This window comes from Amblyraja radiata, chromosome 7 (assembly GCF_010909765.2).
Source record: "Amblyraja radiata isolate CabotCenter1 chromosome 7, sAmbRad1.1.pri, whole genome shotgun sequence".
Lineage (NCBI taxonomy): Eukaryota > Metazoa > Chordata > Chondrichthyes > Rajiformes > Rajidae > Amblyraja > Amblyraja radiata.
In genome coordinates this window covers 82,557,888-82,584,964 of record NC_045962.1, presented here as the reverse complement: position 1 = coordinate 82,584,964, position 27,077 = coordinate 82,557,888, and the positions used below count along the sequence as shown (strand labels likewise).

General features: G+C 47.3%; 1 protein-coding gene across 2 annotated transcripts in view; it reads right to left on the bottom strand.

Annotated features, from left to right (window-relative positions):
- Nucleotides 1–984: 984 nt before the first annotated feature.
- hspbap1 (HSPB1 associated protein 1) overlaps nt 985–27,077 on the bottom strand; it is a 136,983-nt gene continuing 110,890 nt past the window's right edge. The window contains exons 6-8 of one of the 2 annotated variants that reach the window (XM_033024859.1): nt 21,191–21,274; nt 6,215–6,325; nt 985–1,704 (exon numbers count right to left, since the gene is read on the bottom strand). In XM_033024859.1, the coding sequence (XP_032880750.1) occupies nt 1,240–1,704; nt 6,215–6,325; nt 21,191–21,274 (660 nt within the window). In that variant the 3' untranslated portion in view covers nt 985–1,239. The remainder of the gene's footprint in view (nt 1,705–6,214; nt 6,326–21,190; nt 21,275–27,077) is intronic. The other variant, XM_033024860.1, reaches the window with a different exon arrangement.

The window sequence follows — 27,077 nt, the reverse complement described above, 5'->3', positions numbered from 1 at the left end:
CAAATCCACCGGCTGCTTCTTTCAGCCGCCTCTGAGAGTGATCTTATGGTCTTCCGCAGAGCCTGACCGTGGATTCCAAGCTCCTTCAGCAGTCTGATGGTAGATGACGCAACAAATCCTCTGCATCCCACTTCAACTGGATAGACTTTGGTGTTCCAGCCACGCTGCGTTGCCTGCCTTCTCTCCATACCCCCTGATCCCTTTAGCCACAAGGGCCACATCTAACTCCCTCTTAAATATAGCCAATGAACTGGCCTCAACTACCTACTGTGGCAGAGAATTCCAGAGATTCACCACTCTCTGTGTGAAAAATGTTTTCCTCATCTCGGTCCTAAAAGATTTCCCCCTTATCCTTAAACTGTGACCCCTTTTTCTGGACTTCCCCAACATCGGGAACAATCTTCCTGCATCTAGCCTGTCCAACCCCTTAAGAATTTTGTAAGTTTCTATAAGATCCCCCCTCAATCTTCTAAATTCTAGCGAGTTCAAGCCGAGTCTATCCAGTCTTTCTTCATATGAAAGTCCTGACATCCCAGGAATCAGTCTGGTGAACCTTCTCTGTACTCCCTCTATGGCAAGAGTGTCTTTCCTCATAGGTAACATTAGAATAGTTCTACTGTGGGACTATTAAGTGCGATAATTTAAAAATATTATAACCTTCTGTAGGGAGTTTGTACGTTCTCCCCATAACCTGCGTGGGTTTTCTCCGAGATCTTCTATTTCCTCCCACACTCCATAGATGTATAGGTGTGTAGGTTAATTTGTTTGGTATATTTGTAAATAGTGTGTTTAGGCTGCTGTTAATGTGCGGGAATCGCTGGTCGCCGCGGACTCGGTGGGCCGAAAGTCCTGTTTCGGCGCTGTCCAAAGACCGAGGCTGATACATTTTGGGGCCGCAACGGGATTGAAAATAGGGAGAAGGTTAGGCGCAATTTTACCGAACAACGGAGCAGGCTTATGGTTGGAGAACCAGGAGATATACGGTTGACTTTCATTTGCAAGCCATGCCATACGACTTTTAATACAGTGAGACACACACGTCTTATTGATGGTAAGTTTTCCAAAACCAGCGCTGACAAGTGACCTGTGACCAAAGGCAAGTGAGTGAGGCGCTGGTTTACACTGAAGATAGACATTAAAAGCTGCAGTCATTCAGCGGGTCAGGCAGCATCTCTGGAGAGAAGGAATAGGTGATGTTTCGGGTGGAGACCCTTCTTCAGTAAGTGAGAGACGGTGAGATTAATGGGAGCGATGCCTGTCCAGCAGAATCTGAGTCATTAAGTGAATCACGTCCGGGTGGACCAAACAGTTTATCAACTCATCAGTGGACATCGGAGTCCCGTCACCACTGGCAGGGTTGGGTTGGCAGTGCAGGCCTTGGTGATTAGCTTCCAAGCTGCTGTCCGCAGGGTGATCCTCAGACACTCTGACCTCTGCTGAAGCTGCTGCTTCTTCTTGCCAGACCGGAACCAAGTTGGGTCCAAAGCAGACGTTTGCATCATTGACATCTCTCGGCTCTGCCAGGTCCCTCTGTCCACCTGCTCCTGGATCACCTTTCCTTTTCTTTGGCAGGGCGGGTGAAGCGTGCGTCCACTGGCCTCTCCCCTCTCTGCTGCCTGGAGGGCTGGTCTTTGCCTTGTCTAAACAGGCTTGAAGCGCCAGGTTGATGTAGCGTAGGTTCGATTCATACGACGTGACTGCATCCTGCAGACAAGAAACGCAGTTAATGTGTAGAACTACATAAGTGTACGCTTGTGCACTTGCAAACTTGCTGTTTAATTAAAGCAAAGCATCGCAAAGGCCGCAGGCGGGTGTTGCTGCGATGTGCTTTCTGCCCAGTGCTTGTCGAATCGTGAAAGGCCTGGATAGAGTGGATGTGGAGAGGATGTTTCCACCAGGTTAGGTTAGGTTAGAGATTCAGCGCGGAAACAGGCCCTTCAGCCCACCGGGTTCGCGCCGAGCAACGGTCCCCGCATATTAACACTATCCTACACCCACCAGGGACAATTTACCAAGCCGATTAACCTACAAACCTACACGTCTTTGGAGTGTGGGCGGAAACCGAAGATCTTGGAGAAAACCCACGCAGGTCACGGGGAGAACGTACAAACCCCGTGCAGACAGCACCCGTAGTCGGGATCGAACCCGGGTCTCCGACGCTGCATTCGCTGTTAGGCGGCAACTCTATCTAGGACGGGAGGGCAGAGCCTTAGAATAAAAAAGGTCGAACCATGCGAATGGAGATAAAGAGGAATTTCTTTAGTCAGAGGGTAGTGAATCTGTGGAATTCATTGCCACAGGCAGCTGCGGAGGCCAAGTCAATGGGTATTTTTAAGGCTGATTCTTAATGGTCAGGGGTTACGGGTAGAAGTCAGGAGAGTGGGGTTGAGAGGGAAAGATAGATCAGCCATGAGTGAATGGTAGAGTAGACTTGATGGGCTGAATGGCCTAATTCTGCTCCTATCCTTTCTGAAATCTTTCACACTGTTCCTCTCCATAGCTACAAAAATCAGATTATGTAAAATGAGTGACAGTATTTTGCTCCGATGACTTATGCACATATGAACATTTACTATTTAGTCCCATTCTCTCTCAGATACTCTATTCTACCTTTGCCGATTCTCTCGCCTTCTCATGGCACCTTACGTGATACAGAACGCACAACATTCCTCTTTTACCCCCTCCCATCCCGTAGGGGCATTGAGTACAAGAGTAGGGATGTTACGTTAAAGTGGTACACGATGTTGGTGAGACCGCACCGGGTATATCACCTGCAATTCAGGTCTCCATATCGCAAGAAGGACGTGTTTATTCTGGAGAGGCTGCAGAAGAGATTCATCTTCATAAGTGATAGGAGCAAAATTAGGCCATTCGGCCCATCAAGTCTACTTCCCCATTCAATCACGGCTCATCTATCTTGCCCTCTTAACTCCATTCTCCTGCATCCTCCCCATAACCCCCGACACCTTTACTAATCAAGAATCTATCTATTTCTGCTGCTCATCTCGTTACCTGTCATCTCGTCACCCCTTCTCCCGTCACACAGCGACCCTCTGCGGCTCCGGTTTCAACACACTAGGAGCGCGGAGAACCAGCTGGGAACAGACTTCGCGACCTCCGCGATTCACTGTTGCACCAAACACCACAGCTCCACCCAGCTCGGACCTGCCCCGCAAAGAGTAGGTCGCCCTGAACAGGCTCCGCGCAGGGGTCGGCCGGTTCAATGCCAATATCCATCGCTGGGGGCTGCGTTCATCAGCAGCCTGCGTGTGTGTGGAGCAGACCAGCAAACAGCGCAGCACGTCATTATCGACTGTGCTGTCCTCCGCCCCCCCTGGTGTAGGGGTCGAACTCACGGCCTTCGACAACAGCACATTGAACTAGCTACAGCACCTGGAGGCCGTTACATAACCTCTGCTGCCTTAAACGCAAGAAGTATCTAACTCTTCCATAAATATATCCATTGACTTGGCCTCCACAGCCTTCTGTGGCAATGTATTCGCAAGCTTGTTAACGGGACAGGAGTGCTTGAGTAATAAGGAAAGGCCGGGTGGACCAGGAGTGTTTTCCCAGGGGCGATGGAGATTGAAGATGGGCATTATTGCGGTCCACAAAATCATGAGGAGAAAGACAAGGAGGGTGATTTTGGTCTTGTTCCTAAGTTGGGGGGGGTCTGAAGATTAGAGATGAAAAGGGAAACATTCAAAGGGAACTTGAGGGCCAGGCTTTTCCTTCCAGAGGGTGGTGAGCAGTGGAAATGAGAAGATGAGGCAGATACAATACATTATTGGTGCATGGTGCATGGTGAGGTGACAGGTGCATGGTGAGGTGACAGGTGCATGGTGAGGTGATATTTAGAGTATGGTGTTCAGTTTTGATGACCATGTTATAGGAAAGATGTTGTTAAGCTCGAAAGGGTGCAAAGAAGATTTACGAGTATGTTGCCAGGACTCGAGGCTCTCTAATGCAGGGAGAGGTTGCGCAGGCTAGGACTTAATTCGTACGGTCATATGGAATAGGAGTGGAAATTTGGCCATTCGGCCCATCGTCTACTCCGCCATTCAATCATGGCTGATCCATTTCCCCCTCTTAACCCCATTCTCCTGCCTTCTCCCTATAACCTCTGACACCCGTACTAATCAAGAATCTATCTATCTCTACCTTAAAAAAAAGAAGAGAAGGCATTGAGGACGCGCTGGTGATATAAAATTGGAAGTACCACAGGTTGGACAGTACCTGAGGAGAGGTAAAGAGTTATCATTATGAATTAGCTATTGTTTAGAATTCTTATTTGCAAAACTTTTCAGGGCATCGTCCCAACCATTTTCCATTTCATAAGTGATAGGAGCAGAATTAGGCCATCCGGCCCATCAAGTCTACTCCACCAATCCATCCATCTCTACCTCCTAACCCCATTCTCCTGCCTTCTCCCCATAACCGCTGACACCCGTACTAATCAAAAATCTACCTCTGCCGTGAAAATATCCATAGACTTGGCCTCCACACCCTTCTGTGGCAATGAATTCCACAGATTCACCACCCTCTGAATAAAAAAATTCCTCCTCATCTCCTTCCTCCAAGAACGTCCCTTAATTCTGAGGCTATGACCTCCAGTCCTAGACTCTGCCACTAGTGGAAACATCCTCTCCACATCCACTCTATCCAAGCCTTTCACTGTTCTGTATGTTTCAATTAGGTCCCCCCTCATTCTTCTAAACTCCAGCGAGTACAGGCCTTGGAGTGTAGGAGAATGATGGGTGATCTTATAGAGGGGCATAAGATCATGAGGGGAATACATAGGGTAAAGGCACAGAGTCTTTTACCCAGAGTAGGGAAATCAAGGACAGGTCATAGGTTTAAGGTGAGGGGCATTAAAAGATTAAATAGGAACCGAAGGGGCATCATTTTTACACAAAGGGTGGTAGTATATGGAACGAGCTGCCGAGGAGGTAATTGAAGTAGGTACTATCACAACATTTAAAAACATTTGGACAGGTACATGGATAGGACAGGTTTAGCGAAAATGTGTAGGAAGAAACTGCAGATGTTGCATTATAATTTCTTCAGCCTGAAGAAGAGTTCTCACCTGAAACGCTGCCTATTGTTTTTCTACAGGGATGGTATCTGATCTGCTGAGTTACTCCAGCATTTTGTATCTATTTAAGGTTTAAATGGATATGGGCCAAATGCAGGCAGGTGGGACTAGTGTAGATTGGGGGCATGTTGGTCTGCGCGGGCAAGTTGGGCCGAAGGGCCTGTTTCCATGCTGAATGACTCGGATAGGAAATATTTAATCTTTTTGTCTGGCAGAGTATTCCCAGTATTGTGTATTTTACTATTTTGCCTTTGGATATCGATGATTTCAATGTATTTACATTTTTCATTTTCTACAGGTGCTGTACAAATATGCTTGAAGCATACAATCTGTTACATATTTTATTTATAAGGGTTTGAATATGCACCAAGCTTTGCCATCATTTATATTACCTAATTAGCACAAATTCTGAACTAATTAACAACACTTTGATGCATCGAGTTACAGACACTGACAGCACATGAAGGTGGTTCGTATCATTCTGTTTGTCCAAACTGCATCATGCATTATGTGAAGTTGAACCAGTCAACACCAACCATATTCATTACTAACTTTCACCATGCTACTTATCCACTTCCCTGATAGTTAGCATGAAGAAGTTCCTTCATGGTGCAGGAAGGGACTTCTTCTTGCGTGTGGCGTGCACAGCCTAAAGTTGTAGGCCAAGGGTAGACACCCAGGCCAGGACAGCATCAGCTACTGGGTGGATGGCTTTGATGCCCCCAGGGAAAAGCCTCTTACAGCAAATGCAGCGCCGGAGACCCGTGATCGATCCCGACTGCGGGTGCTGTCTGTAAGGAGTTTGTACGTTCTCCCCATGATCTGCGCGGGTTTTCTCCGAGATCTTCAGTTTCCTCCAACACTCCAAAGACGTACAGGTTTGTAGGTTAATTGGCTTGGTAAATGTAAAAAAATTGTCCCTAGTGTGTGTAGGATAGTGTTAATGTGCGGGGATCGCTGGTCGGCGTTGACCCGGTGGGCCGAAGGGCCTATTTCCGCACTGTATCTCTAAACTAAACTAAGTGCAAGCAAATACTTGATCCAAACACCAGCTGGTGGTTTTATATTTGAGTTTGATAACCAAGGATGCATTGATAAATTAAACATGGACTCACACACCTCGGTGGCATTCAGCCAGCTGGCAGTGTCAGTAGAATGATCAGTGGACTTCAGAGCACAGACTACAGTCCGAGTCAACGCCTCCCCAACTCTGGCTTCATCATCTTCGCCCTGGAAACAGAAAGGATCAGAATCAGAAACTCTAATGGCATGAAATTAAAAAGTAGCAAAACTGTGTCTCTTTCCATGGACGTGCAACCAGAACAAAACACAAAGTGCTGGACTAACTCAGCCCACAAGAAGTTGCAAAGAGTTGTGGACACAGCCCAGGCCACCACACAAACCAACCTCCCTTCCATTGACTCCATTCATGCCTAACGCTGCCTCGGCAAGGCCAGCAGCATAATCAAGGACCAGTCACACCCTCTTCTCTTCCCACTCCCTCTTCTCCTCTCTTTCATCAGGCAAAAGGTACAGAAGTGTTATCAGGCAACTGAATCATACTACCACCAAGAGAGCAGTCCTGACCTACCATCTACCTCATTGGAGAACCTCAGACTATTTTTAATTCAGACTTTATCCTGCAATAAAGGTTATACCACTATCATGTAATCATGTATAGTCCTTCTGCTGAGTGAATAGCACGCAACAAAAAGCTATTCAGTGTACGTACCTCGGTGCACGCAACAATAAACTGAAATAAAATCATGGACAGAACATGTTTTAAGTCTGGATCCTTCTGCAGTATTTTGCTCAAGATTCCATCGAGTTTGCTGTCTTACAGTGCTTGCAGCGCCGGAGACCCAGGTTCGGTTCCGACTACGGGTGCTGTCTATACGGAGTTTGTATGTTCTCCCCGTGGGTTGCGTGGGTTTTCTCCGAGATCTTCGGTTTCCTCCCACACTCCAAAGACGTATAGGTATGTAGGTAAATTGGCTTGGTATAAATGTAAATTGTCCCTAGTGTGTGTAGGATAGTGTTAATATGCTGGGATCGCTGGTCGGCACGGACTCGACGGGCCGAAGGGCCTGTTTTTGCACTGTATCTCTAAACTAAACTAAAATGAATTGCAGTTCCTAAATGCCCTGCCCCACGGTATGAGTTCATTCCAAGAGCTCTCCCGAGTTTGCCCTGATTCGAACTCGAATACCTGCCGTTAGTGTTACGAGGCGCTAAGAGACGTACCTGCTACGTTCATTCTTAAACTCGGGAGAACTCTTGGAATGAACTCGTAATGTGGGACAGGGCTATTATATCCTCATTGTGCATCAGGACAAACTTGTTTTTTAAAAAACACGTCAATCAGATTCCAACCTTATTTGCAGCCCCAGTAGTTAACGTCTAGACACTGTCAGGACTTGACTCCCTCCTCCTTGAGAGAATCTAGAACTAGGTGACACACTTTCACAACAAGGGGCCCACTCATTTAAAAGTGAGCCGAGGAGGAATTTCTTCTCTCACAGGGTTGTAGATCTCTGGCATTTTCGACCTAAGAGTCACGTTTAGGGCTGAGATCATGTTTGGATGACTGGTGAAGCGAGGGTACTGGGGAACAGAAACATAATGGAACAAGGCCAAGTTGAGATCAGCATTGAATGGCAGAGCAGAGCCCAGGGACTGCATGACTGGCTCCTACTCCCAGTACTTACTTTCTTCCTTACTGTCACTTTTGTGTTCAATTAACTTGAAACGTTCTACTGTCTGACTTCACTTCTCAGTTTCCAAGATTGGAAATATGAATTTTCCATTTAGAAACGATGACGGCATTATAGCTCAGTTTAGTTTAGAGATATAGCGTGGAAAAGGGCACTTCAGCCCAAGTCCCCGACGACCAGCGATCACCTGTATACTAGTTCTATTCTATCATCATCGGCGGTCACTGGAAACGAGTATGACTGCCCTCTCATGGAGGACGCCTGTGCGTGACTTTGTTTAACGTGGGGAGACTGGCGCACAGACAGCCACCACACAGTCCTTGACAGATCTGGGTCAGGATCCAGTGGCATGGAGCCCAAGACGACCGGAGACCCTTTTCTGCTGCAGCCATCATCCGCCTTCCCAGCCGTTGTCTATTCTATACACATAGGGATGTGTATACACAACCTGCACATCTTTGGAATGTGGGTGGAAACCTGAGCACCTGGAGAAAACCCACGTGGTCACAGGGAGAACGCCGAGGCCTACGTGATCTCCCGCTGGGTAAACACTTTAACTCCCCCTCCCATTCCCACACTGATCTTTCTGTCCTGGGCCTCCTCCATTGCCAGAGTGAGACCCAGCACAAATTAGAGGAACAGCACCTCATATTTCGCTCGGGCAGCTTACAACCCAACGGTATGAACATTGACTTCTCTAACTTCGAGTAACCCTTGCTTTCCCTCTCTCTCCATCCCCACCCCATCCCAGTTCTCCGATTAGTTTCACTGTCCTCAGGATTAAATTTTAGATTGTATGCCTCATTACCATCTTCTCTTCAGCTAACAATGATCCATTCTACATTCTACATTTTCCTTGAGCCTCTTCCCCTTTGATTTCTCATTTTCACACCTCATTCTTCCATATCTCTATGTCTCCCTCTCCCCCGACTCTCCGTCTGTAGAAGGGCCTCGACCTGAAACGTCACCCATTCCTTCTCTCCAGAGATGCTGCCAGTCCCGCTGAGTTACTCCAGCATTTTGTGGCCTATCTTTGGTGTAAACCAGCATCTGCAGTTTTTGTCTACACATATGGAGTTGTTCAAGCAGACACAAAATGCTGGAGTAACTCAGCGGGACAGGCAGCATCTCTGGAGAGAAGGAATGGGTGACGTTTCGGGGTTGAGACCCTTCTTCAGACTGATGTCAGGGGAGTGGGCGGTACAGAGATAAAATGTAGTCGGAGACAGTAAACCGCCTGTCCCACTGTACGAGGGAATTCAAGAGTTCTCCCGCATTTTCCCCGATTCGAACTCGGAGAGGTGGGGAGGGGGAGAGGAGGAGGGGAGGAGAGGGAGAAGGGGGGAGTGGAAGAAGCGGGGAGGGGGAAAGAGGGAGAGGAAGGGGCAGGGAGAGGGGGAGGGATGGGGAGAGGGAGAGGGGGGTAGGGGAGAGGGAGAGGGGGAGAGGGAGAGGCGGGAAGGGAGAGGGGGGAAGAGGGAGAGGCAGGGAGAGAGGGAGAGGGAGAGGGATGGACAGGGAGGGGAGGAGAGAGTGGGGAGGAGGGATGCAGAGAGACGGGGAGGGGGAGAGGAGAGGAGGGGAATAGAGGGCCGGAGGGGGAAAGGCACTGAGAGGGAGACAGAGAACGGGAGAGCCAAGGAATGGGGAGACAGAGAAAAACATTTTTTACACAGAGAGTGGTGAATCTCTGGAATTCTCTGCCACAGAATGTAGTTGAGGCCACAGTTCATTGGCTATATTTAAGAGGGAGTTCGATGTGGCCGTTGTGGCTAAAGGGATCAGGGGGTATGGAGAGAAGGCAGGTACAGGATACTGAGTTGGATGATCAGCCATGATCATATTGAATGGCGGTGCAGGCTCGAAGGGCCGAATGGCCTACTCCTGCACCTATTTTCTATGTTTCTATGTTTAAGAGCGCTTTTCCATTTTATTCTGTTACTTATTCTGTTACCCAGTCAGTTATTTCATTTCTTTGAAGAGTTTTTTTCTTGTGGAGTTAACATGGTTAGCATTACATCACTGCACGCAAAGATTCTCTGAGGTTGGAAAATGTGGCTGTCTCCGTTCATTACTTACGACAACATAATTTGCAAACTTTGAACAAAATATACAGCGGTAATCTTTTCTTGGCCAATTCCTCAACTTTGTTTAGTGTCGGGAGGAACTGCAGGTGCTGGCTTACACCGAAGATAGGCACAAAATGCTGGAGTAACTCAGCGGGACAGACAGCATCTCTGGAGGGAATGGGTGACGTTTCGGGTCGAGACCCTTCTTCAGACTGATTCTCCTCAACTTTGTAGCCTTCTTGGCCCGATAAACCCTCTTCCAGGACTGTAAATATTGCTGTCCGCTGTACTTGTGGTTGCTAAACAGGGAATTTGTAAATATACCGTAGAATACAGCACTATGATAGATTAGTGTGGAACGTGACCCGAGTTAACTAAATACATGTTGAAGCAGCCGGTAACTTTGAAAAAGGTCACATTAATAAATTTACATTACTATGCACAATGAACCTTTTATGTCCGTGCCAGCTGGAGGTACATAGGTCCATTAGAAGTCAAGACCTTTAAACGGGTGGCTATGCACAAGACAATGCTGCAACAGGAGCCAACTAAAGGAGGGCATGAATATGCATTTCTGTTAATGTTTACCGTTATAAATAACCATGCAAATAATGCAATGCATTCATCCCAATGAGCTGGCCAGGCACAGACATTTGCAAATCACGGCCATCTGCACTGTTTGCTTGAGAACGATCACAAAAGGACACAAAGTGCTGGAGTAGCACAGCGGGTCAGGCAGCACCTCCGGAGAAGATGGATAGTTGGTCGAAACATTTTTTTTTTAGATTTTCTTTTAGATTCAATCTTGTGCCGTGTACAGTACAGAGACAACGGAATGCAGTTAGCATCTCACCCAGAAGAGCGAACATAGAATAATGAGCAGTAAAATATATATATATGTACAACAGTTGTAATAGTGCAATTTTTCTGGGGGAAGGAGCGTCCGGGGGGGGTGACTGGCAATCACCAAGGTGCAGAGTTAAGTAGTGTAACAGCCGCAGGGAAGTAGCTCTTCCTGAACCTGCTGGTCCGGCAACGGAGAGACCTATAGCGCCTCCCGGATGGGAGGAGGGTAAACAGTCCCCTAGTTCTGAGTTTAGCTTATTGTACCGAGGTACAGTGAAAAGCTTTTTGTTGCGTGCTATCCAGTCAGCAGAAAGACAATACATGATGACAGCATCTGCAGTCCGAAGAAGGGACTCGACCCAACAAAAAAGACACCCATTCCTTTTCTCCAGAGATGCTGCTGGTCCCGCTGAGTTGCTCCAGTTTACTGTGCCTATCTTTGGTTTAAACCAGCGCCTGCAGTTCCTTCCTACAGATCTGCAGTTTCTTCCTACACTGTTATTCATCATTCAGGCTCGTGCCGAGAACAGATTCCATGCACCCCGAGCAGAGGAGCGGCACAGTAGCACAGCTGCTGGAGCTGCTGCCCCTCAGCGCCGGAGACCCGGATTCCATCCTGATCGCGGGAGCTGTCAGTGTGGAGATTGCACATTCTCCCCGTGGCAGCACCTCATATTTCGCTTGGGCAGTTTGCACCCCAGCGGTATGAACATTGACTCCTCTAATTTCAGGTAGTCCTTACTATCTCCTCCACTTCTCAGCTCTCCCTCAGCCCTCTGGCACCACCTTTTCCTTTCTTCCTCCACCCTCCCATCAGTCTGAAGAAGGGTCTCGACCTGAAACGTCGCCTATTTCCTTCGCTCCATAGATGCTGCCTCACCCGCTGAGTTTCTCCAGCATTTTTGTCTACCTCCCCGTGACCATGTTGGTTTTCTCCATGTGCTCCTGTTTCTTCCCACATCTCAGAGATGTGTTGGTAGACACAAAATGCATGAATGACTCAGCGGGTCGAGACCCTTCTTCAGACTGAGAGTCAGGGGAGAGAGAAACCAGAGGTATGAAAAAGCGATGTGTGGGTTTGTAGGTTAATAGGCCTCTGTAAATTGCCCGTAACTTGTCGGGGGAATGGATGAGAAAGTGGGATAACATGGAACTGGTGCCTTTCTTCACTTCACAGTGAAATGTATTTTCTTAAAGACCAGTTACTAGGACCAGAGGTCACAGCCTCAAAATTAAAGGACGTTCCTTTAGGAAGGAGATGAGAAGGAATTTGTTTGGTCAGAGGGCGGGGAATTGGTGGAATTCATTGCCACAGAAGGCTGTGGGGCCCAAGTCAATGGAGATTTTTAAGGCAGAGATAGATTCTTGATTAGTACAGTGTCAGAGGTTATGGGGAGATGGCAGGAGAATGGGGTTAGGAGATATATCAGCCATGATTGAATGGCGGATGGGCCGAATGGCCTAATTCTGCTCCTATCACTAATGAACCTTTTCTAAAGCAAACCATTTTGTTCATAAGAAAACCCCCTAAACAAGCTACTGAGCAGATTAATCTGCTTTCAGTTAAGTTAGCTGAAGATTAACATGAAGATTCAAACCTTTTAAGAAACATTTAGGCAGGCACATGGATAGGTCAGGTTTAGAGGGATAGGGGCCAAAAGCAGCAACGTGGGACCAGTGTAGATGGGACATGTTGGTCGGCGTGGGCAAGTTGAGCCGAAGGGCCTGTTTCCACGCTGAATGACTCCATTAATTATTCCTGGATAAAAGGAACGGGTGAGACCCAAAACTTCACCCATTCCTCCTATCCAGAGATGCTGCCTGTCTCGCTGAGTTGCTCCAGTATTTTGTGTCTATCTTCGGTGTAAACCAGCATCTGCAGTTCCTTCCTCCACTATTATCATTCATAGAGTCATAGAATGATACAGTGTGGTAACAGGCCCTTCTCAACATGCCCACACTGGCCAACATGCCCCAGCTACACGTCCCATCTGCCTGCGTTTGGTCCATATCTCTCCTAAAGGGGCTGTCCCACTGCGGCAACCTAATTGGTGAGTTTAGAAGAGTTTAGGAGTTTGAAAAAGTATCATGTTGAAGACCTCCTTCGACTATGTGGAAGAGTAGCTTTGACTAGCTACGACTAGCTTCGGGAAAACTGGACACCGAATGGTGGAGAGTGAAGACGACCTCCTTCGATCTCCTTCGACCACCCTTCGACTATGATGAAGACTATCTATGAATACCTTCGACTACCTTCGATTACCTACGAATAACATGCCGACCTACTACGACCTACCTCGACTAAGCCTATGAGTAAAAAAAGTATCGAATTTTTTCCATGGCGACCTTTTTTTACTCACGGGCATTTTTCAACATGTTGAAAAATACGCCGCAACCTAGCTGAGGCCTCGAGTACGCGGGGACTACTCTCGAGCATGAAAGAGAGTTACAAAGACCTCCTAGGACCTCGTGTCGACCATGCTGCGAGTATGAGTCGAGGGCAAACTCTTCTGAACTCGCGGATTAGGTCCCCGCAGTGGGACAGCCCCTTAACTTGTCCTGTCCATGTACCTGTTCAAATGTCTCTTGTACTTTGCAATACAGGTGCACAACCTTTTATCCGAAAGCCTTGGGACCAGACACTTCTCGGATTTTGGAATTTTTCCGATTTCGGAATGGAAGATTTTTAGCGTAGATTAGGTAGGTAGCGCGGGCGGCTTGAAAAGTCTGGAACGGCTGCCTCCACCCCGGAGACCGGGGAATCATTGTAAATGATTGCTTAAATTTTAGTCAGTTAGTTTGGAGGGATTTTATGTGGTGGGGGGGGTGAAGGGGGAAACTTTAATTCTTAGTCCCCTACCTGGTCGGAGAGGCGGGGAGCGGGCAATGCCTTACCGGGTCGCCGTGCAGTAAGCTCCGGAGCGCTGTGGCCGCCGACTCCCAACATCGCGGAGCTGGGGCTGCGGGCGTCCGGTCGCGGGCGGCGCCGGTTGGAGCTCCGACCCCGGCAACTCTACCCCTGGCTGCGCGGCGCTCCAAATCCAGCGCCGCCCGCTGCTGGACGCCCGCAGCCCCAGCTCCGCGATGTTGGGAGTCGGCGGCCACAGCGCTGGGATACCAGCGGGGAGCGGGCAATGCTTTACCGGGTCACCGTGCGGTAAGCTCCGGAGCGCTGTGGCCGCCGACTCCCAACATCGCGGAGCTGGGGCTGCGGGCGTCCGGTCGCGGGCGGCGCTGGATTTGGAGCACCGCGCAGCCAGGGGTAGAGTTGCCGGGGTCGGAGCTACAACCGGTGCCGCCCACGGCCGGACGCCTGCAGCCCCAGCTCCGCGATGTTGGGAGTCGGCGGCCACAGTGCTCCGGAGCTTACTGCACGGCGACCCGGTAAGGCATTGCCCGCTCCCCGCCTCTCCGACCAGGTAGGGGACTAAGAATTAAAGTTTCCCCCTTTACCCCCTCCCCCCCTCCAAACTAACTGACTAACATTTAAGCAATGATTTACAGATGTTTAAGTGTCTCCCCGGTCTCTGGGAAGGAGGCAGCCGCTACAATAGTACAGACCTGGGTTGACCGTAGGTCGTTTCGGGTCAAGTTTGGCGCCAAACGCGAGCTTTGGTGTGCAGACGACATCCTGGAAAAATGTCCGGTTTTCGGAGCTTTTTGGTTTCCGGAACTCCGTAAAAATGGTTGTGCACCTGTAGTACCAGCCTCAATGACCTCCTCTGGCAGCTCATTCCATACACCCACCACCTTTTGTGTGAAAAAGCTAACCCTCAGATTCCTATGAAATCATTTCCCCTTCACCTTAAACCTATGTCCTCTGGTCCTCGGTTCCCCCACTCTGGGCAAGAGACTGTGCATCCACCCGCTCTATTCTCCTCATGATCTTATACACCTGTATAATATCACCCCTCATATTCCTCTGCATATATCGTTAAAATGACAGATGGATACAGATGGCCTGTAACGTCCTATCTTAATCTGAGTGAGCTGCGTGACACCTCTAACGGATGCTGCCAAATATCAACGTTGGAAGTGACTCAGTTAAAATTTCTGGGGAATGAAACGTTGAAGACATGTGTATCAAAATTCAGGAAACCACAATGACTCTGGAGGCATGTGGCCTAACAAGTCAACTGCCATTCAAACTTGTGATACCAGCCTCAGTCATGAGGGTGTCCTGCTGACTTATTAAAGTTCTCCGCAAAGCTGGCTGTACTCATGGTGGGCGTGAACTACATGCAATGGTGCAAGACTGCATGCAGTAACACCTGCGCTAATCCACCTTTGCATGCAATGCAAGAACACCAAAAGAGTTTAAATGTACAAATAAAAAAACACTTCAGTTGTCTTTCAATGCTAACCTTCATTCATCAGGGGCATTGAATATAAGAATCAGGAAGTCATGATGCTCGATAAGACTTTGGTTAGGCCGCAGTTGGAGTGTTGCTTGCAGTTCTGGCCACCCCATGAGAGGAAGCATGTGGAGGTTTTGGAGAGGGTGCAGAAGACGTTCTGGATTAGGAGGTACTAGGTTCAAGGAGAGGTTGGACAAACTCGAGTTGCTTTCTCTAGAATACCGGTAGTTGAGGGGATACATAAGTTCATAAGTCCTAGGAGCAGAATATGGCCATTTGGTCCATCAAGTCTACTCCGCCACTCAATCATGGCTGATCTGTCATTCCCTCTCAACCCCATTCTCCTGCCTTCGCCCTATAACCCCTGACACCCTTACTAATCAGGAAACCTGATAGATACAGGATGTATCTCTATTAAATTTTGAGAGGCATAGGTAGGGTAGGCATTCAGAACCTTTTCCCAGCGTGGGAATGTCAAAGACTAGAGGGCGTAACTTGAAGATTAGAGGGGCAAAGTTCAAAGGAGATGTACGGGGCAATTATTTTTTTACACAGACGGTGGTGAGTGCTGGGAACATGCTGCCAGGGATGGCGGTGGAGGCAGGTATGATAGTGGTGCTTAAGAGTCTTTTAGATGGGCGCCTACGCTGTACTGTACAAAAAATAAAGACAGTATCAGTTTAGTTTATTGTCACGTGTACCGAGATACAGTGAAAAGCTTTTGTTGTGTGCTGTCCAGTCAATGTAAGGGCAATACATGATTACAATCGAATCATTTACAGTGTTCAGGTACATGATATGGGAATAACGTTTAGTGCAAGGTAAAGCCCAATCAAAGATAGTCCGAGGGTCTCCAAATTGGTAAATAGTAGTTCAGGACTGTTCTTTAGTTGTGGTAGGATGGTTCAGTTGCCTGATAACAGCTGGGAAGAAACTGTCCCTGAATCTGGAGGTGTGCGTTTTCACACTTCTATATCTTTTGCCCGATGGTAGAGGGGAGAAGAGGGAGGGACCAGGGTGCGACTCGTCCTTGCATCAAGTGAGTGGGGGGGGAAAAAGCTCAGGATTCAGTAAGAATCTATGTCCGGTCCATTGTAAGCTTTCCATTTGTTTTGTAATATTGATCATGTACCTTATAGAATAACGCATGATAGCACCTAGATTTCTTTCCCATTCAACATATACCAACAACTAGAGAGCAGTCCTCAGCTACTACCTTCTTCATTGGAGACCATCGAATTATCTTTGATTGGACTTTATTTAGCACTAAACATTATTCACGTTATTCCCTTTACCCTGTATCTATACACTGTGGATGGCTCGATTGCAATCATGTATCGTCTTTCCGCTGACTGGTTAGCACGCAACTAAAGTTATTACTGTACCTCGGTGTACATGACAATAAACTAAACTCCAACTCACATTTTAGCAATGTCTTCAAATGCATGACTATAATAAGGAATAAGCAATATTGACTTTTGAACCTGCTCTCCATTCAATGTCATGGCTCATCTTGTGTTCCAAGTCTAATTTAAACACCTATAAGCTCCAATTTCCTTGATGCATTAAAATACATTGATCTAAGTTGTCAGCACACCTGACTATGCAAGCTGCAAAATTCCACCACCTGTCCCCTCACCTCCCAATTAAACTTCCTTTGATAAAAATCATGACAAAACCAGGTCCGATGAAGGGTCCTGTCCTTCAGTGGCACGGTGGCGCAGCGGCAGTGTGTTGCTGCCTTACAGCGTCAGGGACCCGGGTTCGATCCTGACTACGGGTGGAGTTTGTACGTTCTCCCTGTGACCTTGTGGGTTTTCTCCGGGTGTTCTGGTTTCCTCCCACACTCCAAAAACACGCAGGTTTGTAGGTAAATTGGCTTCGGTAAAGTTGTAAATTGTCCCTAGTGTGTAGGATATTGCCAGTGGACTGCAGGATCGCTGGCGAACTCGGTGGGCCGAGGGGCCTGTTTCCACTCTGTACCGCAAAAGACTAAAGATATGTCACTTATCCATGCTCTCCAGTAATGCTTCCTGATTAGTATAGGTGTCAGGGGTTATGCGGAGAAGGCAAGAGAATGGGGTCAGGAGGGAGAGTTAGATCAGCCATGATTGAATGGCGGAGTAGACTTGATGGGCCGAATGGCCTAATTCTACTCGTATTCCTTAAAGCTTTATGCTGCCTGACTCACTGAGTTACTCCAGCACTTTGTGCCTTCCTCTGGAAAACATGGGGCTCCTTCCACTTCTCAGGGGCCTCGGCAACCTTGGAGTGGAAGCCTGTTATCCTCAAGTACAAGGGCCGATCAAAGATGAAGATAACCACTCGACACAGGAACCCTAACCAACCAGACCACTGTCCAGCAGTTGGGAGCCAAGTAATCCCCAGAGGACGATGACACATGCATGAGAACGCAGACTGAAGTGTCTAATTGTGCTTGTGCCAGAACATAACGAGATTTTAATAAACATATTCTACAAGAGAAATGGAAAATAACAAATCTGTTATCAAACACTGCCAAAGAAAGTCAAACTTTCAATGGAGAAGACGTCTGACTGGGTGTAGTAATTTAAGAATGTTTTTGCGCAGTTCTCTCGGAAGACAGGTTATTGATTGACTCCTGCAGGAATCTACTCAGGGAGTTGCACTTCACATTCCATATCGTAGAGGGAGATGACATAATGTTATTTAATTCGCAAAACGACATTGAGATCTGTGCAGACGCCAGAACCAGGATAAGAGACGATTTAGCAGCGAGACGAATGCTGTGAACTATTGGAATTCTCTGCCGTGGAAGGCTGTGAGAGCTCGGTTACATTCAAGACTGAGCTGATGGGAGTGTGATGACAGCATTGTTGAGGATGAAGATCAATGGGCTCAAGGCCATGTGCACTACGTAAAATTGTAGTGTGTTGGAAGGAACTGCAGATGCTGGTTTACACTGTAGACACAAAATGCTGGAGTAACTCAGCAGGACAGGCAGCATCTCTGGAGAAGGAATGGGCGACGCTTCGGGTCGAGACCCTTCTTCAGATCCTGAAGAGTTTGAAGAACGGTCTCGACCCGAAACGTCACCCATTCCTTCTCTCCAGAGATGCTGCCTGCTCTGCTGAGTTTCTCCAGCATTTTGTGTCTATCTACTTGTGTTTCTAGCATGGGAACAAAAGTGGAGAGGATAAGGCAAAAGTGGAGAGGAGAAAGCAAAGGTTTGCAAGGGGGATACCAGAAACATGAGGCTATCAGAAAGAAATGAACTGGCTTGATCTCTTTAGATAAGGATGCTGACTGATTGAATGGAGTTGATTAAAACTGAATGTTCAGCTAGATACAGCATGGAAACAGCCCCTTCAAACCATCGAGTCCACGGTGACCATCGATCCCTCGATCACACGAGTTCTATGTTATCCCGCTTTCTCACCCCTTCCCTGCACGCTTGGGACAATTTACAGAGGCTAATAAACCTGCAAATACACCCGTCTTTGAGGAAACCGGAGCACCCGGAGGAAACTCACGTGGTCACAGGGAGAACGTGCAAACAACGGACGCAGACAGCACGAGGTCAGGATCGAACTGGGGTCTCGGGCGCTACAAGGCACCAACATCTACCAGTTTACTATATGTTTAGTTCTGCCACCGTTGCAGCACCACTGTGCTATCCTTAAAGGGCCTGTCCCACTTTGCGATTTTTTTCGGCGACTGACAAAGTCGACGACTGACGCCCGTAGTCGCCCTAAAACCCGTCAAGTTGTACGACACTCTGCGTCATCGTCACGTCAAGCTACGCCACTCCACGTCACCCGCCTTCACAACACAAGAAGGTTACACGGAAGTATAATAATCACATTGGAAATGAACTTATCTGCAATAAATCTAAGGACCAATAACTTTTTAAGAAATAAATTGTTTATTTAACGTCAGCGTCACCCGCAGGACAGCGCACGTCAGCGTGTGACAGGGCGCACAACATGATAAGCCACCCAGATGTCGCCTGAAGATTTTGAACGTTCCAAAGTCCAGGGGCGGCAGGGAGACTCTGCGTCTCACTACATCCGTCACCCCGCGTCACGCCCCGACCACGCCGCGACAACCACTTTTCAGGCTATCGCCGAAAATGTCGCCCAAGTGGGACAGGCCCTTTAGTGTAAAGAACAATTCACACCTCTGCTATCCTCACCTCCTCACCTCCTCACCTCCTTACCTCCTTACCTCCTTACCTCCTCACCTCCTCACCTCCTCACCTCCTTACCTCCTTACCTCCTTACCTCCTCACCTCCTTACCTCCTCACCTTACATCTTTTGTGTTTTCACCTCTGGACTTTGTTCAACCATCCACCTATTAAAAAAAACACCTCACCTATATCCGCCTATCACTTGCCAGGCTCTGCCTGTCTTCTCCTCTCTTCCACCTGCCTTCCCTTCCCCACCACAATCAGTCTGAAGAAATGGCACCTATTCATGTTCTCCAGATGCTGCCTGACCCGCTGAGTTACGCTGCCAGCATGTTATTTTTTAAATATATATATACAATGTACTTTTGAATGTAATTATATTATGGGAGTTCTCTTGCATGTAGAGGTGTCCATAAGTTCAGTAACCTGGCTTGTAGAATGTGTGTGCATAGTGTGTACATGGGGCAGCACGGTGGAGCAGCAGTAGAGTTACTGACTTAAAATGCCAGAGACCTGGGTTCAATTCTGACCAAGGCTGCTGTCTGTACGGAGTTTGCACGTTCTCCCCGTGACCAAGTGGGTTTTCTCGGGAGCACTGGTTCCCTCCCACACTCCAAAGACGTACAGGTTTGTAGGTTAATATGGCTTCGGTACAAAACTTATATTATCCCTAGTGTGTAGAATAGTGCTAGTGTACGGGGATCGCTATTCGGCACGGTCTCAGTGGGCCGAAGGTCCTGTTTCCACGTCGTATCTCGAAACTAAACATGAATTACAACCTTCAGAGATGAGAATAAGGCTAACTAAGCACTAGTGACACCTAGAGGAAGGATGAAGAATGCAGGCACAAGGAACTGCAGATGCTGGAATCTTGAGCAAAACAAAGTGATGGGGGATCGACACAAAAAGCTGGAGTAACTCAGCGGACCAGGCAGCATCTCTGGAGAGAAGGAATGGGTGACATTTCGGGTCAAGACCCTTCTTCAGACTGGTTGGGGATAAGGGAAACGAGAGATATAGATGGTGATGTGGAGAGATAATGAACAATGAAAGAACGATATGCAAAAAAAAGTAACAAGGATAAAGGAAACAGGCCATTGTCAGCTGTTTGTTGGGTGAAGAGAAGCTAGTGTGACTTGGGTGGGGGAGGGATAGAGAGAGAGGGAATGCCGGGGCTACCTGAAGTGAGAGAAATCAATATTCATACCACTGAGCTGTAAGCTGCCCAGGGGAAATATGAGATGCTGTTCCTCTAACAGTGCTGGAGGAACTCAGTGGGTCAGACAGCATCTGTGGTGGAAATGGACAGGTGATGTTTCGGGTTTGGACTGACCGATCAGATCAGACTGATCTGAAGAAGGGTCCCGACGTGTAAAGCTCTCGGTCCAGTTCCTCCGCAGATGCTGCCCGACTCCCCTGAGTTCCTCCAGCACTTTGGACAAAGAATGCTGATCATAGCACTTGATGTAACACAAGCAGGATTAACAAACCCATCAGGATGGCTGGCTCTGTCCTGGGGTCGGATTTGGAGTTGGATTCACGGGAGGTGGTCTTGGAGGGCAGGATGCTCCTCAAACTGCAGAGCATTCTGGACAATACAGCTCACCCCCCTCCATGACACACTGGTCAATCTGAGGAGCAGCTTCAGCAACAGACTGGTTCCACCAAGATGCAGCACAGAACGCCACAGGTGATCCTTCTTCCCTGTGGCTATCAAGCTGTACAACTCCTCCCCCTTCTGTCATGGGATCGATTGACTCCCCGCCGCCCCCACCCCCGCGTCCCCAATCTTTTTCACTCGTCACTTGAATTTCATGTTTCATAGATCTTGTGTTTTATGACTGTTGGCAAACCAATTTCCCTCCTGGGATTAATAAAGTTCTATCATATCGTATCGTAAAAAAAATTCCTATGCTTAAAGGAAACCGTTATATTTTACCAGTTCTATCCAGGAGTTAATGCTGATGGTGACAGGATCCAAGGATTCCACATAGTGCCACCAATGTCTGGGGACAAACAGGACCTATGAGGAGAAAGAAGAGATAATGCATGGTTAACTAAATCCACTGTGAGAAATATCTGTGCATTGTTTCCATAAGACATAGGATCAAAATTCAGTCGCATAATTACTCCACTGATTACAAACTCGTGGCATTGATTAATAATCAATCAATATTAATGGTGGTGGCATAGCGGTTGAGCTGCTGCCCTACAGTGGGGTTTGATCCTGACTACGGACGCTGTCTGTACGGAGATTGTACGTTCTCCCTGTGACCGCGTGGGTTTTCCTCCGCGACCTCCGGTTTCCTCCCTCACTACCAAGACGTGCGGGTTTGTAGGTTAATTAGCTTCTGTAAATTGTCCATAGTGTGTAGGATAGAAAACATAGAAACATAGAAAATAGGTGCAGGAGGAGGCCATTCGGCCCTTCGAGCCAGCACAGTGCTAGTGTATGAAGTGATCGCTGGTCGGTGCGGACTTGGTGGGCCGAATAGCCCATTTCCACACTGTACCTCTCAAGTCTAAAGTCAAGCCAAAAGTCTAAAAATATATCTTACTTGAGACCAAATCGTCACCGAAAACTGGATTTCTGATATTGGCCTGGATGCCTCAGGATTCACCATCAACCTCAACATTAAATCTGAAGTAGGGTCTCGACCAGAAAAGTCACTAATTCCTTCTCTGCAGAGATGCTGCCTGCCCTGTTGAGTTTCTCCAGCTTTTTGTGTCTATCTTTGGCCATGGACATGTTGTGCTATCTTCTGCCCTGTTGACTTTCTTTGGATCAATTTTATTTACTATCTAATTGTATTCCATTAAATAATCAAGTACTGAATTATTTAATTGCATGAACAGATTAAAAACATTTTTTTTCCCCCAATTAGTGCCTTGCATTTTTGGAAATCCCAGAACTCTAAACTACACACAACTAAACAAGGGAGGCAAGACTTTGCTTCCAGATATTCAGTAAAGTAAGGCAAATTATCTTGGAATCTTTATCCTTTTTAAATAGCAGCCATCTGTTATATGTCTCATTGCCTCAGCAAAATATTCAGCCAAAAACATAATCCATGTCACAAATGAGCAAATAGGCTGAATTTACACCAAGATGCTTCACCATACCTGGTACCCATCCAAAACATCTAAACTCCTTACACCCTCCAGGGGCTGGTTTAAGTAAGTAAGTAAGTAAGTTTATTGACCAGGTATTCACATACAAGGAATTTGCCTTGGTGCTCCGCCCACAAGTAACAACATGACATACAGTGACAGTTACGAATGACTCAGAAAACACTAAACATTAATAATAATAAAACATTAATGATAAAACACCATTGATCTAGCATGTGAACCAACAAAATACCAGATCAAAGGGAGGCTACACATTTTTGGCTGTTGAGTAGAGCAACTACTCGTGGATAAAAACTGTTTTTATGTCTGGCTGTGGCAGCTTTGACAATCCGGAGTCGCCTTCCAGAGGGAAGTGATTCAAAGAGTTTGTGGCCAGGGTGAGAGGGGTCAGAGATGATCTTGCCCGCTCGCTTCCTGGCCCTTGCAGTGTACAGTTCATCAATGGAGGGAAGGTTGCAGCCAATAACCTTCTCTGCTGATCGGACGATTCGCTGCAGCCTCCAGGTGTCGTGCTTGGTGGCTGAGCCAAACCAGACCACGATGGAGAAGGTGAGAACAGACTCTATGCTGGCCTTGTAGAATTGGACCATCATTGCCAGTGGCAGATTGTGCTTCCTCAGCTGCCGCAGGAAGTACATCCTCTGTTGTGCCTTTTTGACTGTGGAGTTGATGGTAGCCCCCTATTTAAGGTCCTTGGAGATGATGGTTCCCAGGAACCAGTTTACACAAAAGTACTGTCATTTAGACAGGTACAATTAATAGGACATGTTTAGAGGGATATGGGCAAAACACAGGCTGGTAGTGTAGATGGGACCTGTAGGCCGATGTGGGCAAGTTGAGCCGAAGGGCCTGTTTCCACATGCTGTAAGACTCTATGACTGTAACTCAGCGGGTCAGGCAGCATCTCTGGAGAACATGGACAGGTTCTAAGGTAGACACAACATGCTGCAGTAACTCAGCGGGTGAGGCACCATCTATGAAGAGAAGGAATGGGCGACGTTTCGGGTTGAGACCCTTCTTCAGACTGATGTCGGGGTTGGGAGCGGGTCAAAGATAGAAAGTAGGCAGAGATGGTAGGACTAGTTGGGGAACTGGGAAGGGGGAGGGGATGGAGAGAGAAAACAAGGGCTATCTGAAGGGACTATCTGAAGTTAGAGAAGTCGACGTTCATACTGCTGGGGTGTAAACTACACAATTCCAAGAACTCTCCCGATCAAACTCGTGGTAAGCACGGAGAATGAACGTGGCGGGTACGTTGGAGCTCGGGGACGTCTCTTAGCGCTAACGGCAGGTAATCGGGAAGACTCGCTAACGGCAGGTAAGTTCGGGAAGACTCGGGTAGATTTTTCAACATGATGAAAAATGTCCACGAGAGCCCCGAATACCGACGAGTGGCCATTACTGTAAATCTCCGAGTTCGAATCGGGAGAACTCTTGGAATGAACTCGTACCGTGGGACAGGGCTTTAACTAGAGAGCAGTCCCGACCTCCCGTCTACCTCATTGTAGATCTTCAGACTATCTTTAATTGGACTTTACTGAACTTTATCTTGCATTATATGTAATTCCCTTAATCTGTATCTCGACATTGTGGACGGCTTGATTGTAATCATGTATAATTTTTCTGCTGACTGGATAGCATGCAACAAAATGCTTTCCACTTGTACCTCGGTACACGTGACAATAAACTAAACTACAGTGCTGATAAATGGGATTATCATAAATGGGGTCTGAAGAAAGGTCTTGACCCGAAACGTCACCCATTCCTTCTCTCCAAGAGATGCTGCCTGCACTGAGTTACTCCAGCATTTTGTGTCTATCTTCGCTGTACACATGGGTACGCGATGGGAGGCATGACGAGGGCCTGTTTCTGTGCTGGACAACTCTATTCTGCAGTTCTCTGGAGCATGACTTTAATCAACAACCTTCTGACTCGGAGCTGAGAGAGCAACCAGCCGACTGAACCGGAGCTAGTCAGGGTGGCCAGTGAGTGACTACAACTGCAAATGAAAACTACTCATCTGCTGTGTTTTTGCAGATGTAATTACTTAGGAGCAACTGAAATATAGCTGGTGACAGCGTTGTCACAAATACTAATGATTAAGTGGCGTTGCTATTCAAATTGTTATTTTTCTTTTGGCCCATCTGAGCATTGAGCTTTGACAGCTGCGATCCAGAGAGAAAAGATGCCCGAAACACAAAAGACATGATTCTGTGAAAGAGATATGTCGAGGTGGAGGTGGGATTGTGGGGGAAAGGAGAAGAATGCAAGTGACAGAGTAAGGATAATTTAAATGAAAAATCAAATGCAAAAATGCCAATCATAGCAGCACGACAATTGCTCCAAAGATAAATGCAGTGTTTCTACGAGATTTAAAATAAAAAGCTGAATATTTTAACATCTAAGAGTCATAAAATTAGTCCATGTTTAGTTTAGTTTAGAAGTACAGCGCGGAAACAGGCCCTTTGGCCCACCGAGTCCAGACCGGCCAGCGATCTCTGCACGCTGCTGGCATTATCCAACACACTCGGGACAATTTACAATTTTTAACAAAGCCAATTAACCTACATACCTGTACATCTTTGTAGTGTGGGAGGAAACCAGAGCACTCTGATAAAACCCACGCGGTCACAGGGAGAACGTACAAATGCCGTACAGACAGCACCCATAGTCAGGATTGAACCCGGGTCTCTGGCGCTGTAAGGCAGCAACTCTACCGCTGCATAGCCGTGCCGCCATGTGTTGGGTATCTCCCAGGTTTCTTGGTTAGAAAGGTTTGGACTGGAGAAGGCAGGAGAAAGGGGCTGAGAGGGCAAAATAGATTACCCATGATCAAATGGTGGTGCAGAGCCGAATGGCCTAATTATGCTCCCATGTCTTATGAACATGACTTTCAGCTCCACTTCAGAAACTAGGTTGACATTTAAAAGTACAGCGTTGTCTGCGACACTCTCAGAAGTGACGCCTTTTGTTTTAAAACAATAAACAATGTCCTTTTCTCAATAAATTAAATATAAAACCATGGCCCAATTTTAGCAAGCACGCTCTCTGGTTCTCAGTGTTGTCACCAATAGAGTGCCCCTCTATTTAGAACATTATACCCTAGATCTGGAAATGGAGACATTGCAAAATTACTGTGCACAAGCTAGATTTTTTTGTTTAGTTTAGAGATACAGCACGGAAACAGGCCCACCGGGTCCACGCCGAACAGCGATCCCCGCATATTAACACTGTCCTACACACACTAGGGACAATTTGTACATTTACCAAGCCAATTAACCTATACACCTGTGCATCTTTGGAGTGTAGGAGGAAACAGAAGATCTCGGAGAAAACCCACGCAGGTCACGGGGAGAACGTACAAACTCCGTACAGACAGCACCCGTAGTCGGGATCGAACCCGGGTCTCTGACGCTGCTTTCGCTGTAGGGCAGTAACTCTACCGCTGTGCCATTGTGCCGCCAAATTATCTATATTACTAAAACTCTGATCTTGACCACTTTTGGCCCACTGTGCTGCGATTTCCGACAGAACGCCACCACCTACGGCCGTCATTTTTGGCCACCTCGCTCAGAGCCCCCCTCCGCCTTACGGGTGCGGTGGATTTTTCCCATCTATGACAAATCAGAGATATATTAATGTTTTTAAAAAACATTCTCTCTGCTGCCCCTGCTGGAGGGAGGGGGAGGGGACTATAAAACCAGGAAGTGGTGTGCCTCACTCAGTCTCTGCAAGATGGATGAAGCCAAGGGTCACGTCTCTCTGAGCTCTGAATAACACTGAACAAATGTCTACACAACAGTGAGTCCCCTTAATGTGGTTTGAAAATGAAAATATGGTTTGTTTGAAGTAAAAAGGCACTGCCTGCAAATGGTTGTATGGGTGCTTTGGCTTGAAGTTGAAATGCACTACTTACTGCAAATAGTGGCTTGGGTGCTTTGGCATTAAGTTGAAAGGCACTACTTATTGCAAATAGTGGCTTGGGTGCTTTGGCTTGAAGTTGAAAGGCACTACTTACTGCAAAAGGTGGCTTGGGAGCTTTGGCTTGAAGTTGAAAGGCACTATTTACTGCAAATGGTGGTGTGGGTGCATTGGCTTGAAGTTGAAAGGCACTACTTACTGCAAATGGTGGCATGAAGTTGAAAGGCACTACATACTGCAAATGGTAGCTTGGGTGCTTTGGCTTGAAGTTGAAAGGCACTACTTACTGCAAAAGGTGGCTTGGGAGCTTTGGCTTGAAGTTGAAAGGCACTATTTACTGCAAATGGTGGTGTGGGTGCATTGGCTTGAAGTTGAAAGGCACTACTTACTGCAAATGGTGGCATGAAGTTGAAAGGCACTACATACTGCAAATGGTAGCTTGGGTGCTTTGGCTTGAAGTTGAAAGGCACTACTTACTGCAAATGGTGGCATGAAGTTGAAAGGCACTACTTACTGCAAATGGTGGCATGAGGTTGAAAGGCACTACATACTGCAAATGGTAGCTTGGGCGCTTTGGCTTGAAGTTGAAAGGCACTACATACTGCAAATGGTAGCTTGGGTGCTTTGGCTTGAAGTTGAAAGGCACTACTTCCTGCAAATGGTGGCTTGGGTGCTTTGCTTTAAATTGAAAGGCACTACTTACTGCAAATGGTGGCTTGGGTGCTTTGGCATTAAGTTGAAAGGCACTACTTACTGCAAATGGTGGCTTGGGT